Source organism: Panulirus ornatus, chromosome 13, assembly GCF_036320965.1.
Source record: "Panulirus ornatus isolate Po-2019 chromosome 13, ASM3632096v1, whole genome shotgun sequence".
NCBI classification, from domain to species: Eukaryota; Metazoa; Arthropoda; class Malacostraca; order Decapoda; family Palinuridae; genus Panulirus; species Panulirus ornatus.
In genome coordinates this window covers 914,628-940,843 of record NC_092236.1, presented here as the reverse complement: position 1 = coordinate 940,843, position 26,216 = coordinate 914,628, and the positions used below count along the sequence as shown (strand labels likewise).

Genomic DNA, 26,216 nt, shown 5'->3' with positions numbered 1-26,216 from the left:
TCCAAGTCTAGTCCTGGTGGGCTCTCGAAGGGTATTTTGTTTGCTTATGGCCTTTTGTGTAGATGTTTATAGCGCGGGAGGTTACCATCATATGTATGTGCTACATGTGATTCCAAGTATGGTTGGTGTTATATTGAATGGGAGTGGTTGTCCAATCAAGGTGTTACTAGATTATGCCCGCAGGTGGTAACAATTAGGGCAGAAAGGCTCGGAGCCCACCTCAACTTGCTCCTTCATGGAAAGCAACTTCGAAGCTTTATGAACCCTCCCCTCTCTTTTTTGATTTTCCAAAAGAAGGAACAGAGAAGAGAACCAAATGAGGATATTCCCTCAAAGGCCCAGTCCTCTGTTCTTAACGCTACCTCGCTAACGCGGGAAATGGCGATTGTATGAACATATATATATATATATATATATATATATATATATATATATATATATATATATATATATATATATATATATATATATATATATATATATATATATATATATATATATATATATATATGTATATATACATATATATATTTACATTTATTTTGCTTTGTCGCTGTCTCTCGCGTTTGCGAGGTAGCACAAGGAAACAGACGAAAGAAATGGCCCAACCCACCCCCATACACATGTACATACATACACGTCCACACACGCAAATATACATACCCATACATCTCAATGTACACATATATATACACACACAGACACATACATATATACACGTGCACACAATTCACACTGTCTGCCTTTATTCATTCCCATCGCCACCCCGCCACACAATGGAATAACATCCCCCTCCCCCTCATGTGTGCGAGGTAGTGCTAGGAAAAGACAACAAAGGCCCCATTCGTTCACACTCAGTCTCTAGCTGTCATGCAATAATGCCCGAAACCACAGCTTCCTTTCCACATCCAGGCCCCACAGAACTTTCCATGGTTTACCCCAGACGCTTCACATGCCCTGATTCAATCCATTGACAGCACGTCGACCCCGGTATACCACATCGATCCAATTCACTCTATTCTTTGCCCTCCTTTCACCCTCCTGCATGTTCAGGCCCCGATCACTCAAAATCTTTTTCACTCCATCTTTCCACCTCCAATTTGGTCTCCCACTTCTCCTCGTTCCCTCCACCTCTGACAAATATATCCTCTTGGTCAATCTTTCCTCACTCATTCTCTCCATGTGCCCAAACCATTTCAAAACACCCTCTTCTGCTCTCTCAACCACGCTTTTTTTATTTCCACACATCTCTCTTACCCTTACATCACTTACTCGATCAAACCACCTAACACCACACATTGTCCTCAAACATCTCATTTCCAGCACATCCACCCTCCTGCGCACAACTCTATCCATAGCCCACGCCTCGCAACCATACAACATTGTTGGAACCACTATTCCTTCAAACATACCCATTTTTGCTTTCCGAGATAATGTTCTCGACTTCCACACTTTCTTCAAGGCTCCCAGGATTTTCGCCCCCTCCCCCACCCTATGATTCACTTCCGCTTCCATGGTTCCATCCGCTGCCAGATCCACTCCCAGATATCTAAAACACTTTACTTCCTCCAGTTTTCCCCATTCAAACTTACCTCCCAATTGACTTGACTCTCAACCCTACTGTACCTAATAACCTTGCTCTTATTCACATTTACTCTTAACTTTCTTCTTTCACACACTTTACCAAACTCAGTCACCAGCTTCTGCAGTTTCTCACCCGAGTCAGCCACCAGCGCTGTATCATCAGCGAACAACAACTGACTCACTTCCCAAGCTCTCTCATCCCCAACAGACTTCATACTTGCCACTCTTTCCAAAACTCTTGCATTCACCTCCCTAACATATATATATATATATATATATATATATATATATATATATATATATATATATATATATATATATATATATATATATATATATATATATATATATATATATATATATATATATACATATATTATCCCTGGGGATAGGGGATTAAGAATACTTCCCACGTATTCCCTGCGTGTCGTAGAAGGCGACTAAAAGGGGAGGGAGCGGGGGGCTGGAAATCCTCCCCTCTCTTTTTTTTTTAATTTTCCAAAAGAAGGAACAGAGGGGGCCGGGTGAGGATATTCCAAAAAAGGCCCAGTCCTCTGTTCTTAACGCTACCTCGCTAACGCGGGAAATGGCGAATAGTTAAAAGAAAAAAAAAAAGAAATATATATATATATATATATATATATATATATATATATATATATATATATATATATATATATATATATATATATATATATATATTACACATAATCACATAATACGCACATATACATACATATACATACTAACATATGCAAACATACACATGCACATACGCAGACATTACATACATACACACGTACATATTCATACTTGCTTGCCTTCATCCATTTCTGTCGTCACGAAGCCCCACAGCAAAATGCATCGCTATCCCCTGCTTCAGCGAGGTAGCGCCAGGCATTACAGATAAAGAAGTCCACATTCGTTCACGCTCAGTCTCTAGCTGTCATGTGTAATGCACCGAAACCACAGCTCCCTATCCACATCCTGGCCCTGAGGACCTTTCCATGGTTTACCCCAGACGCTTCACATGCCCTGGATCAATCCACTGATAGCTGATCGACCCCGGTATACCACATCGTTCCAGTTCACTCTATTCCTTGCACGCCTTTCACCCTCCTGTATGTTCAGGCCCCGATTCACTCAAAGTCTTTTTCACTCCATCCTTCCACCTCCAATTGATCTCCCGCTTCTCCATGTTCCTTCCACCTCTGACAAATATATCCTCTTTGTCAATCTTTCCTCACTCATTCTCTCCATCTGCCCAAACCATTTCAACACACTCTCTTCTGCTCTCTCAACCGTACTCTTTTTATATCCACACATCTTTGTTACCCTTTCATTACTTACTCGATCAAACCACCTCATAACACATTTTGTCCTCAAACATTTCATTTCTAACACATGCACCTTCCTCCGCACAACCCTATCTATAGCCCATCCCTCGCCACCACATAACATTGTTGGAACTACTACTCCTTACAAACATACCCATTTTTGATCTCCGGGATAACGTTCTCTCTTTCCACACATTCTTCATCGCTCCCAAAACCTTTACCCCCTTCCCCACCCTATGACTCACTTCCACTTCCATGGTTCCATCCGCTCCCAAAGCCATTCCCAGATACCTAAAACACTTCACTTCCTCCAGTTTTTTTTCCTTTCAAACTTACCTCCCAATTGCCTTGTCCCTCCACCCTACTGTACCTAATAACCTTACTCTTATTCACATCTACTCTCAACTTTCTCCTCTCATACACTTTTTCCAAACTCAGTCACCAGCCTCTGTAGTTTCTCACACGAATCAGCCACTAGAGCTATATCATCGGCAAACAACTGACACTTCCCAGGCCTTCTGACCCACAACAGACTGCATATTCGGCCCTCTTTCCAAAACTCTTGCATTTACCTCCCTAACCATCCCATCCATAAACAAATCAAACAACCATGGGAACATGACGCACCCCTGCCGCATACCGACATTCACTGGGAACGTATCACTCTCTTCTTTCACTACTCGTGCACATGACTTACATACTTGATAAAAACTTTTCACTGCTTTTAGCAACTTACCTCCCGCACCGTATACTCTTAAAACCTTCCACAAAGCATCTCTATCAACCTTGTCATATGCCTTCTTCAGATCCATAAAAGCCACATACAAATCCATCTGTTTTTCCAAGTATTTCTCACATACATTCTTCATAGCAAACACCTGATCTACACATCCTCTACCACTTTTAAAACCACACTGCGTTTCCGCAATCTGATGCTCTGTACATGCCTTCACCCTCTCAGTCAATACCCTCTCATATGATTTCCCAGGAATACTCAACAAACTTATACCTCTGTAGTTTGAACACTCACCTTTATCCTCTTTGCCTTTGTACAATGGCACTATGCATGCATTCCGCCGACCCTCAGTCATTTCACCATAGTCCATAAATACATTGAATATCCTTACCAACAAATCAATAACACAGTCACCCCCCCCCCTTTTTTTTTTTTGATAGATTTCACTACAATACCATCAAAACCCACCGCCTTGCTGGATTTCATCTTCTGTAAAGCTTTCACCACCTCAACTCTCTTCACCAAATCATTCCCCCAGACCGTCTCACTTTGCACACCACCCCGACCAAAATACTCTATATCTGCCACTCAATCATCAAACACATTTAACAAACCTCCAAAATACTCACTTTACCTCCTCACTTCATCACTACCTGTTATTACCTCCCCACTTGCCTTCTTCACCGATGTTCCCATTTGTTCTTTTGTCTTACGCACGTTAATCACTTCCTTCCAAAACATCTTTTTATTCTCCCTAAGGTTTAACTATATTCTCTCACCCCAACTCTCATTTGCACCTTTCTCTTGACCTCCTGCCTCTTTCTTAAATACATCTTCCAGTCATTTGCACTATTTCTCTGAAAGTATGGTACAGAGCCTCTCTTTCCTCTTTCACAAAAAATCTTACTTCTTCATCCCGCTACTCACAACCCTTTCTTATCTGCCCACCTCCCGCCTTCCTCATGCCTCATGCATCTTTTGAGCAAGTCATCACTGCTTCCCTAGATACATCCCATTCTTCACCCACTCCCCTCACGTCATTTGCCTTGTACTTCCTCACACAGGTCTCCTTTCCAAGCTCACTTACTCTCACCACACTTTTCTCCCCAATATTCACTTTTCTTTTCTGGAAACCTTTTTAAATCTTTACCTTCACCTCCACAAGATAGTAATCAGACATCCCTCCAGCTGTGCCTCTCAGCACCATCCGAAATTCTCTCTTTTACACGCCATCAATTAATAAGTAATACAATAATGACCTTTGACCATCTTTCCTACTCACATAAGTATACTTATGTATATCTCTCTTTTTAAACCATGTATTCCCAGAACTTTCGCCCCCTTCCCCACCCTGTGACTCACTTCCGCTTCCATGGTTCCATCCGCTGCCAAATCCACTCCCAGATACCTAAAACACTTTACTTCCTCCAGTTTTTCTCCATTCAAACTTACCTCCCAATTGACTTGTTCCTCAACCCTACTGTACCTAATGACCTTGCTCTTATTCATATTCACTGTCAGCTTTCTTCTTTCCCACACTTAACCAAACTCAGTCATCAGCTCTTGCAGTTTCTCACCCGAATCAGCCACCAGCGCCGTATCATCAGCGAACAACAACTAACTCACTTCCCAAGCCCTCTCATCCACAACAGACTGCATACTTGCCCCTCTCTCCAAAACTCTTGCATTCACTTCCCTAACAACCCTATCCATAAATAAATCAAAGAACCATGAGACATCACGCACCCCTGCCGCAAACCGACATTCGCTGAGAACCAGTCACCTTCCTCTCTTCTTACTCGTACACATGCCTTACATCCTGGATAAAAACTTCTCACTGCTTCTAGCAACTTGCCTCTTACACCATATATTCTTAATACCTTCCAAAGAGCATCTCTATCAACTCTATCATATGCCTTCTCTAGATCCATAAATGCTACATACAAATCCATTTGTTTTTCTAAGTATATATATATATGTGTATATATATATATATATATATATATATATATATATATATATATATATATATATATATATATATATATATATATATATATATATATATATATATATATATATATATATCTTTTCTTTCTTTCAAACTATTCGCCATTTCCCGCGTTAGCGAGGTAGCGTTAAGAACAGAGAACTGGGCCTTTAAGGGAATATCCTCACCTGGCCCCCTTCTCTGTTTCTTCTTTTGGAAAATTAAAAAAAAAATAATGAGCGGGGAGGATTTCCAGCCCCCCGCTGCCTCCCCTTTTAGTCGCCTTCTACGACACGCAGAGAATACGTGGGAAGTATTCTTTCTCCCCTATCCCCAGGGATAATATATATATATATATATATATATATATATGTATATATATATATATATATATATATATATATATATATATATATATATATATATATATATATATATATATATATATATATATATATATATATATATATATATATATATATATATATTTATAGTATTGAGAGTATATGGTGTGGGAGGTAAGTTGATAGGAGCGGTGAAAAGTTTTTGTCGAGGATGTAAGGCATGTGCATGAGTAGGAAGATAGGAAAATAATTGGCTCCCAGTGAATGTCGGTTTGCGTTAAGGGTGAGTGATGTCTCCATGCTTGTTTAATTTGTTTATGGATGGGGTTGTTAGGGATGTCAATGCAAGAGTTTTGGAGAGAGGGGCAAGTATGCAGTCTGTCTTCGATGAGAAGGCTTGGGAAATGAGTCAGTTGTTGTTCGCTGATGATACAGCGCTGGTGGCTGATTCATGTGAGAAACTGCAGAAGTTGGTGACTGAGTTTGGTAAAGTGTGTGAAAGAAGAAAGTTGAGAGTAAATGTGAATAAGAGCAAGGTTATGAGGTACAGTAGGGTTGTGGGACATAGTCAATTGGGAGGTAAGTTTGAATGGAGAAAAACTGGAGGAAGTGAAGTGTTTTAGATGTCTGGGAGTGGATTTAGCAGCGGATGAAATCATGGAAGCGGAAGTGAGTCACAGGGTAGGGGAGGAGTCGAAGGTTCTGGGAGCGTGGAAGAATGAATGGAAGGCGAGAACGTTATCTTGGAGAGCAAAAATGGGTATGTTTGAAGGAACAGTGATTCCAACCATGTTATATGGTTGTGAAGCATGGGCTATAGATGGGGTTGTGCGGAGGAGGGTGGATGTGTTGGAAATTAAATATCTGAGGACAATATGTGGTGTGAGGTGGTTTGATCGAGTAAGTAATGAAAGGGTAAGAGAGATGTGTGGTAATAAAATGAGTGTGGTTGAGAGAGCAGAAAGTGTATTGAAATGGTTTGGTCACATGGTGAGAATGAGCGAGGAAAGATTGACAAAGAGGATATATATGTCACTAGTGGAGGGAACGAGAAGTGGGAAACCAAATTGGAGCTGGAAAGATGGGGTGAAAAAAGATTTTGAGCGACCGAGGCCTGAACACACAGGATGGTGAAAGGCGTGCAAGGAAAAGAGTGAATTGGAACGATGTGGTATAACGGAGTCGACGTGCTATCAATGGATTGAACCAGAGTATGTGAAGCGTCTAGGGTAAACCATGGAAAGTTTTGTGGGGCCTAGATGTGGAAAGGGAGCTGTGGTTTCGGTGCATTACACATGACGACTAGAGACTGAGTATGAACAAATGTGGTCTTTGTTGTCATTTCCTAGCGCTACCTCGCGCACATACGTGCGAAGGGGGTTGTCATTTCATGTGTGGTGGGGTGGCGACAGGAATGAATAAGGGCAGACAGCATGAATTATGTACATGTGTATATATGCATATGTCTGTGTATATATATATATATATATATATATATATATATATATATGTATGTATACGTTGAGATGTATAGGTATGTATATATGCGTGTGTGGACGTGTATGTATATACATGTATATGTATATGTATTCGTCTGTCTCCTTCCGCTACCTCGCTAACGCGGGAGACAGCGACAAAGTATAATAAATAATAAATATAAAATAATATATATATATATATATATATATATATATATATATATATATATATATATATATATATATATATATATATATATATATATATATATATATATATATATATATTACGTTCAAGTGATATACAGAGACACGCACAGTTATAATCTGCCTCAGTCCTTGTACAAATAAATCAATGTTTGAACCAATTTATGTGATAATGTCTCCTGGTGGGATTCCCCGGCTCATTGTGTGCTCTGTATAATCTTCTATAATTCCAGATTATAGGAGTATCATCCCCGTGCCTACTTGTAGCTGTGGAATTATAGAACTGTGTGGATGTGATGTGAGAGTGTGAGAGGCTGAGGGACACGCTGGTGGTGGTGTAAGGGAGATTGACTCTACATCGGGAGCCATGTCTCACTTAAGTGTCTATTTTGGCTGGGTGTTGAGTGTGGTTGACTCTATAAAGAACACTTACTGATATGTTGGGTCCCTGAGTTACGGGAAGAATTTTGAAGTCGTACAGGTTGTTTGTGCTCCTGACCTAGGTGAAGTTTGCCTGGCTGACGTGCCATGACGGTGTGTTGGTGTGTGTGTATATTGACTGATGAGTCTGTGCATGTGTATTGTTCTTAGAAGATATTTCCTCAATATCTTGCGCATTCATCAGCATATTAGCTTTCATTCACGGTATCAGTTAACTATTTATCTTTCCTGATCATGTGTTTGTGTTTTCATACTATGCTAGACCCCGTTGTAGACCCCGTTGTAGACCCCGTTGCTCACCAACGTGAGACGAAGGGTATTCGAGTACATAGTATTCGAATAGTCATTTCCCTATAGGGGCGATCATAGCCTAGCGGAAGCGCTCCCGCCTGTTGCACAGGGGTCCCGGGTTCGATCCTGGCTGTTGGAGGATTGTATGGTATATATATATATATATATATCTTTTTCTTTTCTTTCATACTATTCGCCATTTCCCGCGTTAGCGAGGTAGCGTTAAGAACAGAGGACTGGGCCTTTGAGGGAATATCCTCACCTGGCCCCCTTCTCTGCTCCTTCTTTTGGAAAATCAAAAAAAAAAAGAGAGGGGAAGATTTCCAGCCACCTGCTCCATATATATATATATATATATATATATATATATATATATATATATATATATATATATATATATATATATATATATATATATATATATATATATATATATATGGGATAGGGGAGAAAGAATACTTCCCACATATTCCCTGCGTGTCGTAGAAGGCGACTAAAAGGGGAGGGAGCGGGTGGCTGGAAATCCTCCCCTCTCGTTTTTTTTTTAATTTTCCAAAAGAAGGAACAGAGAAGGGGGCCAGGTGAGGATATTCCCTCTAAGGCCCAGTCCTCTGTTCTTAACGCTACCTCGCTAATGCGGGAAATGGCGAATAGTATGAAAGAAAAGAAAATATATATATATATATATATATATATATATATTTTTTTTTTTCAAACTATTCGCCATTTCCCGCATTAGCGAGGTAGCGTTAGGAACAGAGGACTGGGCCTTTTTTGGAATATCCTCACCTGGCCCCCTCTGTTCCTTCTTTTGGAAAATTAAAAAAAAAACGAGAGGGGAGGATTTCCAGCCCCCCGCTCCCTCCCCTTTTAGTCGCCTTCTACGACACGCAGGGAATACGTGGGAAGTATTCTTAATCCCCTATCCCCAGGGATATATATATATATATATATATATATATATATATATATATATATATATATATATATATATATATATATATATATATATCTTTTTTTTTTTAACTATTCGCCATTTCCCGCGTTAGCGAGGTAGCGTTTAAGAACAGAGGACTGGGCCTTTGTGGAATATCCTCACCTGGCCCCCCTCTGTTCCTTCTTTTGGAAAATTAAAAAAAAAAAACGAGAGGGGAGGATTTCCAGCCTCCCGCTCCCTCCCCTTTTAGTCGCCTTCTACGACACGCAGGGAATACGTGGGAAGTATTCTTAATCCCCCATCCCCAGGGATAGTATATATATATATATATATATATATATATATATATATATATATATATATATATATATATATATATATATATATATATATATATATATATATATATATTCTGAGTACAGAATGGAAAAAGGTGAGAACAATGGAAGTAAGGGGAGTGGGGGAGGAATGGGATGTATTTAGGGAATCAGTGATGGATTGCGCAAAAGATGCTTGTGGCATGAGAAGAGTGGGAGGTGGGTTGATTAGAAAGGGTAGTGAGTGGTGGGATGAAGAAGTAAGAGTATTAGTGAAAGAGAAGAGAGAGGCATTTGGACGATTTTTGAAGGGAAAAAATGCAATTGAGTGGGAGAGGTATAAAAGAAAGAGACAGGAGGTCAAGAGAAAGGTGCAAGAGGTGAAAAAAAGGGCAAATGAGAGTTGGGGTGAGAGAGTATCATTAAATTTTAGAGAGAATAAAAAGATGCTCTGGAAGGAGGTAAATAAAGTGCGTAAGACAAGGGAGCAAATGGGAACTTCAGTGAAGGGCGCAAATGGGGAGGTGAAAACAAATAGTGGTGATGTGAGAAGGAGATGGAGTGAGTATTTTGAAGGTTTGTTGAATGTGTTTGATGATAGAGTGGCAGATATAGGGTGTTTTGGTCGAGGTGGTGTGCAAAGTGAGAGGGTTAGGGAAAATGATTTGGTAAACAGAGAAGAGGTAGTGAAAGCTTTGCGGAAGATGAAAGCCGGCAAGGCAGCAGGTTTGGATGGTATTGCAGTGGAATTTATTAAAAAAGGGGGTGACTGTATTGTTGACTGGTTGGTAAGGTTATTTAATGTATGTATGACTCATGGTGAGATGCCTGAGGATTGGCGGAATGCGTGCATAGTGCCATTGTACAAAGGCATAGGGGATAAGAGTGAGTGCTCAAATTACAGAGGTATAAGTTTGTTGAGTATTCCTGGTAAATTATATGGGAGGGTATTGATTGAGAGGGTGAAGGCATGTACAGAGCATCAGATTGGGGAAGAGCAGTGTGGTTTCAGAAGTGGTAGAGGATGTGTGGATCAGGTGTTTGCTTTGAAGAATGTATGTGAGAAATACTTAGAAAAGCAAATGGATTTGTATGTACCATTTATGGATCTGGAGAAGGCATATGATAGAGTTGATAGAGATGCTCTGTGGAAGGTATTAAGAATATATGGTGTGGGAGGAAAGTTGTTAGAAGCAGTGAAAAGTTTTTATCGAGGATGTAAGGCATGTGTACGTGTAGGAAGAGAGGAAAGTGATTGGTTCTCAGTGAATGTAGGTTTGCGGCAGGGGTGTGTGATGTCTCCATGGTTGTTTAATTTGTTTATGGATGGGGTTATTAGGGAGGTAAATGCAAGAGTTTTGGAAAGAGGGGCAAGTATGAAGTCTGTTGGGGATGAGAGAGCTTGGGAAGTGAGTCAGTTGTTGTTCGCTGATGATACAGCGCTGGTGGCTGATTCATGTGAGAAACTGCAGAAGCTGGTGACTGAGTTTGGTAAAGTGTGTGGAAGAAGAAAGTTAAGAGTAAATGTGAATAAGAGCAAGGTTATTAGGTACAGTAGGGCTGAGGGTCAAGTCAATTGGGAGGTGAGTTTGAATGGAGAAAAACTGGAGGAAGTGAAGTGTTTTAGATATCTGGGAGTGGATCTGGCAGCGGATGGAACCATGGAAGCGGAAGTGGATCATAGGGTGGGGGAGGGGGCGAAAATTCTGGGGGCCTTGAAGAATGTGTGGAAGTCGAGAACATTATCTCGGAAAGCAAAAATGGGTAATTTGAAGGAATAGTGGTTCCAACAATGTTGTATGGTTGCGAGGCGTGGGCTATGGATAGAGTTGTGCGCAGGAGGATGGATGTGCTGGAAATGAGATGTTTGAGGACAATGTGTGGTGTGAGGTTGTTTGATCGAGTGAGTAACGTAAGGGTAAGAGAGATGTGTGGAAATAAAAAGAGCGTGGTTGAGAGAGCAGAAGAGGGTGTTTTGAAGTGGTTTGGGCACATGGAGAGAATGAGTGAGGAAAGATTGACCAAGAGGATATATGTGTCGGAGGTGGAGGGAACGAGGAGAAGAGGGAGACCAAATTGGAGGTGGAAAGATGGAGTGAAAAAGATTTTGTGTGATCGGGGCCTGAACATGCAGGAGGGTGAAAGGAGGGCAAGGAATAGAGTGAATTGGAGCGATGTGGTATACCGGGGTTGACGTGCTGTCAGTGGATTGAATCAAGGCATGTGAAGCGTCTGGGGTAAACCATGGAAAGCTGTGTAGGTATGTATATTTGCGTGTGTGGACGTATGTATATACATGTGTATGGGGGGGGGGGCCATTTCTTTCTTCTGTTTCCTTGCGCTACCTCGCAAACGCGGGAGACAGCGACAAAGTATAATAAATAAAATATAAATATATAAATATATATATATATATATATATATATATATATATATATATATATATATATATATATATATATATATATATATATATATATATATATATATATATATATATATATATAAAAGCCCATACATGAACATTTACATACACATACATATGCATATCAACATATACACATACACAAGTATATACATATATACATATTCATACATGCTAGCCTTCAATACATTCCCGGCGACACTCCTCCCCACAGGAAACAGCTTCGCTGTGCGCCGCTTCAGCGAGGTATCGCCAGGAAAACAGTTAAAAAAAAAAAGCCACATTCGTTCGCACTCAGTCCTAGCTGTCATGAGTAATGCACTGAAACCACAGCTCTCTATCCGCATCCAGGCCCCACAAACCTTTCCATGGTTTACCCCAGACGTTTCACATGCCCTGGTTTAGTCCATTGACAGCACGTCGACCCCGGTATACCACATCGTTCCATTTCACTCTATTCCTTGCACGCCGCTCACCCTCCTGTGTGTTCAGACTTCAATCACTTAAACTCTTTTTCACTCCATCCCTCCATCTCCAATTTGGTCTCCCGCTTCTCCAGTTCCCTCCACCTCTGGCAATATATCCTCTTTGTCGATCTTTCCGCACTCATTTTTTCCATATGTCCAAACCATTTCAACACACCCTCTTCTGCTCTCTCAGCTTCTCTTTTTAATACCACACATCTCACTTAACCTTTCATTACTTACTCGATCGAACCACCTTACACCACATATTGTCCTCAAACATTTCATTCCCAACACATCCACCCTCCTCCGTACAACCCTATCTATAGCCCATGCCTCGCAACCATATAATATTGTTAGAAGTATTATTCCTTCAAACATACCCATTTTTGTTCTCCGAAATAACGTTCTTTCTTTCCACAAATAATTCAGTGCTTCCTGAAACTTCATCCCTCCCCTTCCCTATAACTCACTTCCATTCACTGCCCTATCCTCCCCCAAACATATAAAACCTCCATTTCATCCAGTTTTTCTCCGTTCAAACTCACACCCCAACTAACTTGTCCCTCATCTTCTCTAAACCTAATAATCTTACTTTTATTTACGTTGACTCTCAACTTCCTCCTTTTACACACTCTTCCAAACTCAGTCACCAACTTCTGCAGTTTCTCACTTGAATCTGTTACCAGTGCTGTATCATTAGCAAACAACAACTGATTCACCAGGTGAATATTGTACCACCAGGTAAGTATTGTACCATCAAGATAGTTTGCAATACGAGGAGAGTCTTTTACCACCATGTAAGTGTTGTACCACCAGTGTTGTACCATTAGACAATTATACTGTACTAGCTTTCTCTCTGGGTAACTGTTGTTCCCCCAGGTGAGAGCTGTACCACCAGGTAAGTGTTGTCCCATCAGGTGAGCAGTGAACAACCAGGTGAGACTGTGCCACCAGGTGAGAGCTTTAACACCAAGCGGGAGTTTTACCACCAGGTGAGTGTTGTTCCAATGGGTGAGTGTTGTTCCACCAGGTAGTGTTACACCACTAGGTGACATAGCCATGCCACCAAGTGGGTGTTGTACCATTAGGTGAGAGCTGTTGGGTGTTGTACAACTACGTTAGGGTTATCCCACCAGGTGAGTGTTGTCCCATCAGGTGATTGTCACACCACTAGATGACATGGCTGTACCACCAGGTGAGTGTTACACCACTAGGTGAGCGATATACCACTAGGTAAATGATATACTCTAGGTGAGTGTTATACCATTAGATGAGTGTTATACCACTAGGTGAGTGATAAACCACTAGGTGATTGATATACCACTAGGTGAGTGATATACCACTGAGTGAGTGTTATACCATTAGGTGAGTGACATACCACTAGGTGAGTGACATACCGCAAGGTGATAATATACTACTAGGTGAGTGATATACTGCTAGGTGAGTGACATACCACTAGGTAAGGGATATACCACCAGGTGAGTGTTATACCACTAGGTGAGTGATATACTACAAGGTGAGAGATATACCAATACGACAGAAATGTAACAACTGGTGAGTGCTATACCTCTGCGATAGAGCTGTATCTCTAGGTGAATGTTATACCACTAGATGAGTGTTACACTACTGCGGCAAAACTGTACCACCAGGTGAGTGTTTTTCTACCAATCGAATGTTACACCACCAGGTGAATGTTGTACCAACAGGTAAGTACTGCACCAACAAGTGGGTGTTGCACTACCAGGCGAGTGTTACACCACCAGGTGACAGAAATATACCATTAGGTGAGCGTCATACCACCAGGCGAGTGTTACAACGCTGCCACGAAATCTTATCACCAGGTTGGTCTTGCACCACCAGATGAGTGTTACACCATCATGTAGCCTCACTGTGCCACAATGTGGTTGTTGTATACCACCAGGTGAGTGTTACATCATTTTGTGATATAACTGTGCTACCAAGTGCGTGTTGCACCACCACGTGAGTGTTACACAATCATGTGACATAACTGTACCACCAGGTGAGAGCATTATACTACCATGTGTAAAGTCGAGGTATACATATAACCAGTGTGTGTGTGCATCAAAGTGTAGTTGACACTAGAGCCGGGGAATCTTTTGTATGCTGTAGGAGGCTACTGTATGCTGACCCAGCTCTCTATCCCTCAACTTTTTTCTTCAGCTTGTCAGATCCCTCAGGTCACTCACTGTCCTGCGGCTATGACAGGTACCACGTGACTGCCACAAGACACGACAGATTGTATGTAGCTGTACCGTAAATTTGCTACCCGGTGAGACAATCTGTAGCTTGATATACCGAGGGGGGTACAAGGTTCATCAGGCTGTAACATGGAGGTATCACAAGGTGCAGACTTTTGCTAGCTGTACTATAGACCTACCAGAAGGTATGGTAGACAGGGGCTTGCTGTAGAAGATGCCACCAGGGACTTATCATAAGGTACGGCATGATGGAATGGGTGGCTTCCATAAGGTACAACAGACTGTACCGAAGAACTCCAGCAAGATTTTGCAGGCCGCTGCTAACAGTGTCACTGGGTACGGGGGGTTGTTGTAGTTGGATGTACAGCAGAGCTCCAATTCACCATAACTGGTTGTATGATGGAGCTGCCACAAGGAAGAGAAAGCTATAGCTGGCTGTTCCACAAAGCTACCACAAGACAGGGTCTCCCCTGCGACGCCAAACTTGGGCTTTCGCAGACTTCCCTTGTGCCTGTTCTCAAACCTACTAATATAACATGTGACCTTTATTGCCTCTCCGTGTCCCAGGAGCCTGAATATCGTCCAAGAATATGTTTCCCATACCTGTATGTCCTGCAACACACTCAGGACTCATGGCCGAAAGTGTGATTTGTGACCGAGACCACAACCACCAATAAACAAACACCCAGTGACCAGTGACACGGTATTCCCAAACCTTCCACCCAACGCAATCAAGCCTAAAATCGTAAACCAGCTTCTTTCTGTCGTTCAGTCTCTATCTATCCGGTTTTCCTACCAAGAGTAGGGGTAAATCTTGCTTACGTTCTTAACGTCTCCGAGAATTCTCCGAAGACGAGGCTTGTGATCAACTGGGCATCCTACGCGAGGTGTGGCGGTTGGCCGCGTGAGGGCAGCACCATGTGTTGCTGGGGGAGGAGTTTTGCTTTTGTAGGCGGAGTCTACAGGGATCTGACATGGACTGCCACGTGAGTCAATACCCTTTTGTGATCTATTTGAGTGTCCTAATAGGCTTTGTGAGTAAAATACAAAAGATTCTAATACCTAAGTTTATCTTACGTATACTCTGATATCATACACATGAATTGTTTTAAATGATGCATATGATAATTGAAAATTAAAATGCTATATTGAACTATTCTTTGTTCACTACAGGTATCGACGATTGGACGAGGATAAGTGGTGGGCGTGTCCTTTGGACTACAAAGACACACACACGATACCCTCACCACGTTAGTTGAATATCTGCAAGTGGATAGAGCAGATTGAATCGTTGTGTGTCCTTTCCTTAATAGTATTTCTCAGCTTGGATCAGGAAGAAATAAAGGTAAATTATTCTGCGGACAGTGGAGATAATATTTACTGGTGAAGTGTTTTATAGTGTACTGGAGGCACTTGTGGTCTTGGAAAAACTAGGTGCTGCTGCAGATGCTTTTGGTACAGTAAGTAACAGGGTACTCTGAACCTTGTAGCTAGTGCTGTCCGTCTGTATTCGTGGAAATTCTCCTTTGAATTATACCGGCATTGTCGGTATTCTCTGTTTAACTGGTTATACATATTATGATATTATACTTTTTGTTATTATTTGTCTCTTTAGCGATACCCAAATTGTTATAGCAAGTTTATAATTTGACAGCCTCCTGGTCTAGGGCAGCGCTTATTCGTATGATCATGGTGAGACAATACCCAACAAAGTTTACATTAGAGACCAGGAGCGTATAAGGTGAAAATTGCTCCTTGTCCGGACATTTCGAATACTCCGTCAGTCAGCACCATATACGAAACAAAATTAACCTGTCGATTTTAGAAAACTGACAGCTTCATGCATAGTTTTATTGTATTTCTTAATAGGTGTGTCTGCTGTCATGAGTTCATGGTGGCACCACAGTTCTTAGTCGTTCGTCTCTCAAGATTACACTACTGCTTTTCATGGCACGTTTGGCATACATGCTACGTAACCTTCTCTAAACCGAGTTGATGAATTTCATGTAGATGATTATACTCCAGCAGTGAGATGAGCGGCAGATCACCGGATCCCGATTCAATGAAATCCTAGTCTTACCCCCACCTCCCAAACTGAACATACTTTAGTCGTCAAAGACGTTCACAATTCATTTTCTCTAGTTTTACGCAGATATGACTATGCTTTATCATTTCTCAATTTTTGAGCATCAAGAGGGCAGATGGTAACAATATGCACCGCTGCTTCCGTGGGTCTGCCAGGCCGCAAACATATGAGTGATACATACTGTGTTTAGGCGGGAACACGTGTTCAATCGACCACAGATGTGCAGTGAGCCCATGAAGGTGTGGCCACCTTGCCGGGCGTTATTACACGCTATGTGGGCTATTACCGGACATACAGAATGTTGTGTTCATCGTGAGACGCATGAACATACTCTTTATTAACACTAGCTTGTATACATTATAATGGTATAAATTCCCGGTGATCTAACGATAGTATTGACGGAGCACAGTCTAAGATAATATCATAGCAAATTCCCTGTCGTGTTGTAGGAAACCGATAGGCTATGTTGAGCTGCCTAAATTGATATCAACCCCGCTTCTGTACAGATACATATAGGGCTTCAGCGTACCTCATATCACACTATTTTTGTGTATAATATACTGACTTATTGTTTAGTGATAACCCTAGCCATCCTTGACTCACTTGTGTGTCCCCTCAGATGATGGAAGTAGGCAGCGGTGTGGAGGGCGGTCAGGTCGCCCAGTACCCCACCAGCTACGCCCCTATGTCGTCGCTGCAGGACTTCTACTCCAACTCCCAGCATTGCTCCTACACTAATCCTAGTGAGTCATCAGCCTTCGTTCTGCTCACTATGTAGCCTTTAATTTTCATTTACAGCATGTTGTTCATTGTGTAAATGTTGACTACATACAACTTAGCTTTTGTGAATGTTGACCACATACAACTTAGCTTTTGTATCGTAACTTACAGTCCTCCCTGTGTTGCAGATGGCTTGTGTAATGAATAAAACTATGTTAGCTTGGTAAACACAGATAGATACACAGTACCTTGTTCTAATGAATTAATGCCAATAAATGACAGAGGTGGATGGATGATCATTTCTTCAATTTTCAAAAGAACCTTTATCATTTGATATTAATTCAGTCATAATCTATTGCCGTCCATGCTGTAGCCGTAGTGTGATGACAGCATGCTACATACAACTACATTACTTGTGTATAAGAATATGACATACCGCCTGTACACAAATATTTTTGTTTCACGTTTATGAGAGAGACAAGTTCTTATGATCTGCACAGATATTAAGATGATTTTATAGGGTATACTTCTAACTGAATGAAGGTATTAGATACGGTTGGGAAGATCTATCTTTTACACACTGAGGACGCCGCTGGGTTTTTCTTATTGAGCCTATACCACTAACAGGTAGCGCAGCGGGCCGTATGTACAGAAACTATGATTTGGTGGCAACTTCCGACACCTTCATCCGTAATTTTCAAAGTAAATTTAGACGTGCATAAGACTGAGTAGGTTGAGGCATAACCTATCGTCATGAATAGTGTATCTCCATACGATAGATCGTCCAAGGCGGCACCTCGCCCTCATCAAACCAGACACAGGCTCCTTCATCCCCCCCCCCCCCCCCCCCCCGGCCAACAAACCACCCCCTCCCTCTCTATCCCACAAGGAGACACTAAGCTCCTTAATTCAGACATATAATTACAAAAGGGAATTAATGTGGCGAATTAGCTCCGTCACGTAAAAAAGAAAAAAGGGAGTTAATGGCTTCCACACCCAGTGGGCCAACAAGTGTACGGCGGCCGCGGCAACCGGGTCCCGCCCGCCGAACTCTGCCACAGTTACGCGCACCAGCTATTGTGTTTATGTGCCGCAAGTATCGCAGTTATGCGCCGCAAGTATTGAAGTTATGTTCGGCATTATCTTTACCGTGAGTTGCGGCTAGATGACTTGTATATGGCGCCTCTTGGATATAATGTGTAGCTAACGAGCGTCATTAAAGGTACACCTCTAGTAATTACGGCGGGCAGGTAATGTATATGTGCGTCATAAGTATTGTAGTTATGTGGGGCATCAGTTGTAATTAATGCTCAACTTCTGTGTCAGCGATTACATTTATGCCTGTGCTTACGATCCGCAACTACTGTCATTACATGGTGTCAGCTATTGTTGCCAGTGCTTCACGACTCCAACTATCGTGTGGCTCAAGTAAAATCCTCCTGCGGCGTGATTATCGTAATAGCGTCTCCTAACAATAATGTAGCAAACTGGTAGCGCTAGCTTCAAGTGCCTCTTTATGTCTTCTCCCACAAGTGGTCACTTAATTGACTGAATGTCTTCTCTGGCCGTAATGCTTAGCAAGAGGTGCTGACGGTGTGACGTAGACTGCCGTGATAAACAAGGGCATAACAAAGTCCTAATTATGACTCCAAGTAAGGTCACGGATCACCATCTATATATCATGTTATTGTTATGGGATCTGGAAACATTGTAATCTCTGGACGTGTAACATACTTATCAATTACAAGCTTTTACATACCACGAAGTGTGAGCGTTGGTAAGGACCGCCGTTCAACCATCCGCGATCAAAGTGTACACTGAACCGACCTCTTGTAGCTCTGCAGTAGAGACGGAAGGCGGTGAGGCCATGTCTCAAGCGTATGGGATGATGATGGTGGTGGTAGCTCTCTCTCACACACACACACACTCACACACACACACACACACACACACGTACTGGCTAGACAAAAAGCTGTGTAACGTGAGGAGCGTACACAGGGCCCAAGATGCACCCACAGTAAATTGTAAGTGAGCGCGCCATGTGACGTGCCGCAGCCTCCGGGCGTCAGGACGAGACCCGACACAATGCCTCACGCCAGGTCCACCAGATTTTACCAGGCAGTCGCAGGAATTATGATGTATGAATTGTGCAGTGGTATATCACTAAGGGAGGAGACAACTACTCGCTCCCCTACGCTCGGGAAGGTGTTGCTGAGAGCTGACATGGGAGGATTTTGTCCTACAAACGTCATATGGTTTTGAGTTTTTTCAGATTTGTGTGAGTCTATGTGAATTTACTGGTAAATTGTTCGAAGGTCTGTGAAATGTAGAAACAATACCGATCCTTGTATTGGTAACGACTATACCTGTAGTTTGATGTGGCAAGGAGTGCGAGTATGTGGGATGACATGGCTGCTTATGTAGCTGGTGTGTATGACGGAGTCTAAAGATACCTATATTAATCTTTGTGCCACGCATGCTGCTATCGTAACACAAACACGAAGAAAAAGTGGAAGCTGACAACATACAGAACTCCAAAAAGTTGTATGATAGAGGAGATAAAGTTCAAGAGATGGGGCTCCATGAGTGTACATCCGCCTTCCTATAGGAAAAAAAAATAGAAATTTACCCCAAAGCATATATATATGCATTTATGTTCACTTACAGAGGCATATTCTTACATACGCAATAATGCACGCATAAGCTTAAAAACGTATAAACAGCAGTGTTGAAATCTCTCTCTATAATGCACATGGTAAACAGAGGTAGTAATCACACACACACAAGACAACAGCGTACCAGTCGTGTCAGCCGTGGTGGGAAGGGCCTCGTCTCCTGCAGGTCACGTTATCTTGTGTAAACCACTGTCACGTGAATCAGTTACTAACGAAGTGTAGTGTAAACCAGTATCACAAGCAGTTCTCGTGTTAACCTTTGTCACAAACAGTGTTTAGGTTACCCACTGTTTCAAATGATTCACGTAGATATCACATATATCTGTCATAAACATTGCTGAGTAAAGAAAATATAAAAAGCAGCTTTCGCAAGCAAATAGAAAAATAACTTGGACCTTGTACAACACTCAGAAAAAATCCAAACCAAAGCAAGCATTCTAAACAGCTTTCATATATGTACCTGCATTCAGTCAACTACTTTCGACAAAGGGAAAAATACATACATGTACACTTTAGAATTCTGCGACATTATATACCTAGTGCAAGAAACATTTCTCGTTAACTAAGAATCACATCATGTATATTTTACCACGCACTATCCTCAAACATTTTCTTACAACACTAGATTTCTAACACACTTGGCTACCAACAACTGCTGAATGAACGGCTTACGTGGCAAATACCAAGACACATAAGCAGTATCTGAATACTTTGAGGAAAACAACAAATTTACAACAGTAACTTTTAATGTGAACAACTGCTCCGTGGTGCAGCAGTTTAGCGTTGTTATCAATGATGTATTAAGGTGCCACCCGGGGTCGAGCACATGGGTTCATATCTCAGTTGCGGCGATCGGTACACTGCCAACCTAACTGTTTATCAGTTTTAGGAATTAGTCGATGAACTAGGTACCGGGTTTAAGCTAGGGTATATATATATATATATATATATATATATATATATATATATATATATATATATATATATATTTTTTTTTTTTTTTTTTTTTTTTTTTTGCCGCTGTCTCCCGCGTTTGCGAGGTAGCGCAAGGAAACAGACGAAAGAAATGGCCCAACCCACCCCCATACACATGAATATACATACGTCCACACACGCAAATATACATACCTACACAGCTTTCCATGGTTTACCCCAGACGCTTCACATGCCCTGATTCAATCCACTGACAGCACGTCAACCCCGGTATACCACATCGATCCAATTCACTCTATTCCTTGCCCTCCTTTCAACCTTCTGCATGTTCAGGCCCCGATCACACAGAATCTTTTTCACTCCATCTTTCCACCTCCAATTTGGTCTCCCTCTTCTCCTCGTTCCCTCCACCTCCGACACATATATCCTCTTGGTCAATCTTTCCTCACTCATTCTCTTCATGTGCCCAAACCATTTCAAAACACCCTCTTCTGCTCTCTCAACCACGCTCTTTTTATTTCCACACATCTCTCTTACCCTTACGTTACTTACTCGATCAAACCACCTCACACCACACATTGTCTTCAAACATCTCATTTCCAGCACATCCATCCTCCTGCGCACAACTCTATCCATAGCCCACGCCTCGCAACCATACAACATTGTTGGAACCACTATTCCTTCAAACATACCCATTTTTGCTTTCCGAGATAATGTTCTCGACTTCCACACATTCTTATATAAATATATATGTATATATTGTCTTTTTTTTATACTTTGTCGCTGTCTCCCGCGATAGCGAGTTAGCGCAAGAAACAGACGAAAGAATGGCCCAACCCACCCCTATACACATGTATATACATAAACGCCCACATGCGCACATATACTTTACCTATACATTTCAACGTATACATATATATACATACACAGATATATACATATATACACATGTACATATTCGTACTTAATGCCTTCATCGATTCTCGTCGCCACCCCGGCACACATAAAATGGCACCCCCCTCCCTCCGTGCGCGTGCGAGGTATCGCTAGGAAAAGACAACGAAGGTCACATTCGTTCACACTCAGTCTCTAGCTGTCATGTGAAATACACCGAAACCACACCTCCCTTTCCACATCCAGGCCCCACAGAACTTTCCATGGTTTACACCAGACGCTTCACATACCTGGTTCAATCCATTGACAGCACGTCGACCCCGGTATACCACATCGTTCCAATTCACTCTATTCCTTGCACGCCTTTCACCCGATCGCTCAAAATCTTTTTCACTCCATCTTTCCACCTCCAATTTGGTCTCCCACTTCTCGTTCCCTCCACCTCTGACACATATATCCTCTTTGTCAATCTTTTCTTACTCATTCTCTCCATATGGCCAAATCATTTCAATCCACCCTCTTCTCCTCTCTCAACCACACTCTTTATATTACTACACATCTCTCTTACCCTTTCATTACTTACTCGATCAAACCACCTCACACCACATGTTGTCTTCAAACATCTCATTTCCAGCACATCCACACGTACACACAACACATACGCATAACCCTATCTATATCCCATGCCTCACAACCATATAACATTGTAGGAACCACTATTCCTTCATTCCTTCAAACATACCCATTTTTGCTCTCCGAGATAAAGTTCTCACCTTCCACACATCCTTCAACGCTCCCAGAACCTACGACCCCTCCCCCATCCTGTGACTCACTTTCGCCTCCATGGTTCCATCCTCTGCTAAATCCAACCCCCGATATCTAAAACACTTCACCTGCTCCAGTTTTTCTCCATTAAAACTTACCTCCCAATTGACTTGTCCCACAGCCCTACTGTACCTGATAACCTTGCTCTTATTCACATTTACTCTCAGCTTTCTTCTTTCACACACTTTACCAAACTCAGTCACCAGCTTCTGCAGTTTCTCACCTGAATCAGCCACCAGCGCTGTATCATCAGTGAACAACTGACTCATTTCCCAAACCCTCCCATCCACAACAGACTGCATACCTGCCCCTTTCTCCAAAACTCTTGCAATCACCTCCCTAACATCCCCATTAATAAACATTTTAAGCAACCATGGAAACATCACACAACCCTGCCACAAACCAGCATTCACTGAGAACCAATCGCTCTCCTCTCTTCCCACTTATACACATGCACTACATCCTCGATAAAATCTTTTCACTGCTTCTAGCAACTTACCTCCCAGACCATATACTCTTAATACCTTCCACAAAGCATCTCTATCAACTCTATCGTTTACCTTCTCCGGATCCATAAATGCTATCAACAAATCCACGTTTTTCTATTTCCCACATTTAGTCTTCAACATACATTCAACAGATTCATACCTCAGTAATTTGAACACTCACCTTTATCGTCTTTGCCTTTATACGATGGCACTATGCAGGCATTCCGCCAATCGTATATATATATATATATATATATATATATATATATATATATATATATATATATATATATATATAAATATATATACATTTTATTTATTTTATTTTGCTTTGTCGCTGTCTCCCGCGTTAGCGAGGTAGCGCAAGGAAACAGACGAAAGGATGGCCCAACACACCCACATACACATGTATATACATACACGTCCCCACACGCAAATATACATACCTATACATCTCAATGTACACTTACATATACACACACAGACATATACATATATACACATGTACACAATTCATACTGTCTGCCTTTATTCATTCCCATCGCCACCCCGCCACACATGGAATAACAACCCCCTCCCCCCTCATATGTGCGAGGTAGCGCTAGGAAAAGACAACAAAGGCCCCATTCATTCACACTCAGTCTCTAGCTGTCATGTAATAATGCACCGAAACCATAGCTCCCTTTCCACATCCAGGCCCCACAGAATTTTCTGTGGTTTACCCCAGACTCTTCACATGCCCTGGTTCAATCCATTGACAGCGCGTCGACCCCGGTATACCGCATCGTTCCAATTCACTCTATTCCTTGCACGCCTTTCACCCTCCTGCATGTTTAGGCCCCGATCACTCAAAATCTTTTTCACTCCATCTTTCCACCTCCAGTTCGGTCTCCCACTTCTCCTCGTTCCCTCCACCTCTGACACATATATCCTCTTGGTCAATCTTTCCTCACTCATTCTCTCCATGTGACCAAACCATTTCAAAACACCCTCTTCTGCTCTATCAACCACGCTCTTTTTATTTCCACACATCTCTCTTACCCTTACATTACTTACTCGATCAAACCACCTCACGCCACATATTGTCCTCAAACATCTCATTTCCAGCACATCCACCCTCCTGCGCACAACTCTATCCATAGCCCACGCCTCGCAACCATACAACATTGCTGGAACCACTATTCCTTCAAACATACCCATTTTTGCTTTCCGAGATAATGTTCTCGACTTCCAAACATTCTTCAAGGCTCCCAGAACTTTCGCCCCCTCCCCACCCTGTGATTCACTTCCGCTTCCATGCTTCCATCCGCTGCCAGATCCACTCCCAGATATCTAAAACTCTTTACTTCCTCCAGTTTTTCTCCATTCAAACTTACCTCCCAATTGAATTGACCCTCAACCCTACTGTACCTAATAACCTTGCTCTTATTCACATTTACTCTTAACTTTCTTCTTTCACACACTTCACCAAACTCAGTCACCAGCTTCTGCAGTTTCTCACATGAATCAGCCACCAGCGCTGTATCATCAGCGAACAACAACTGACTCACTTCCCAAGCTCTCTCAACCACAGCAGACTGCATACTTGCCCCTCTCTCCAAAACTCTTGCATTCACCGCCCTAACGACCCCATCCATAAACAAATTAAACAACTATGGAGACATCACACACCCCTGCCGCAAACCTACATTCACTGAGAACCAATCACTTTCCTCTCTTCCGACACGTACACATGCCTTACATTCTCGATGAAAACTTTTCGCTGCTTCTAACAACTTGCCTCCCACACCATATGTTCTTAATACCTTCCACAGAGCATCTCTATCAAGTCTATCATATGCCTTCTCCAGATCCATAAATGCTACATACAAATCCATTTCCTTTTCTAAGTATTTCTTACATACATTCTCACATACATATATATATATATATATATATATATATATATATATATATATATATATATATATATATATATATATATATATATATATATTTATATATATATATATATATATATATATATATATATATATATATATGTATATATATATATATATATATATATATATATATATATATATATATATATATATATATATATATATGTGTGTGTGTGTGTGTGTGAAAGAAGAAAGTTAAGAGTAAATGTGAATAAGAGCAAGGTTATTAGGTAGAGTAGGGTTGAGGGTCAAGTCAATTGGGAGGTAAGTTTGAATGGAGAAAAACTGGAGGAAGTAAAGTGTTTTAGATATCTGGGAGTGGATCTGGCAGCGGATGGAACCATGGAAGCGGAAGTGGATCATAGGGTGGGGAGGGGCCGAAAATCCTGGGAGCCTTGAAGAATGTGTGGAAGTCGAGAACATTATCTCGGAAAGCAAAAATGGGTATGTTTGAAGGAATAGTGGTTCCAACAATGTTGTATGGTTGCGAGGCGTGGGCTATGGATAGATTTGTGCGCAGGAGGATGGATGTGCTGGAAATGAGATGTTTGAGGACAATGTGTGGTATGAGGTGGTTTGATCGAGTAAGTAACGTAAGGGTAAGAGAGATGTGTGGAAATAAAAAGAGCGTGGTTGAGAGAGCAGAAGAGGGTGTTTTGAAATGGTTAGGGCACATGGAGAGAATGAGTGAGGAAAGATTGACCAAGAGGATATATGTGTCGGAGGTGGAGGGAACGAGGAGAAGTGGGAGACCAAATTGGAGGTGGAAAGATGGAGTGAAAAAGATTTTGTGTGATCGGGGCCTGAACATGCAGGAGGGTGAAAGGAGGGCAAGGAATAGAGTGAATTGGATCGATTTGGTATACCGGGGTTGACGTG

At 41.7% G+C, this 26,216-nt stretch overlaps 1 protein-coding gene across 2 annotated transcripts in view; it reads left to right on the top strand.

Moving 5' to 3' along the window:
* The first annotated feature begins 15,967 nt into the window (after window positions 1-15,967).
* Window positions 15,968-26,216, top strand: part of LOC139752655 (uncharacterized) — a 49,629-nt gene continuing 39,380 nt past the window's right edge. Inside the window, exons 1-2 of one of the 2 annotated variants that reach the window (XM_071668410.1) lie at window positions 15,968-16,118; window positions 17,479-17,602. In XM_071668410.1, coding sequence (XP_071524511.1) covers window positions 17,479-17,602 — 124 coding nt within the window. In that variant the 5' untranslated portion in view covers window positions 15,968-16,118. Of the gene's footprint in view, window positions 16,234-17,478; window positions 17,603-26,216 lie in introns of both variants that reach the window. The other variant, XM_071668411.1, reaches the window with a different exon arrangement.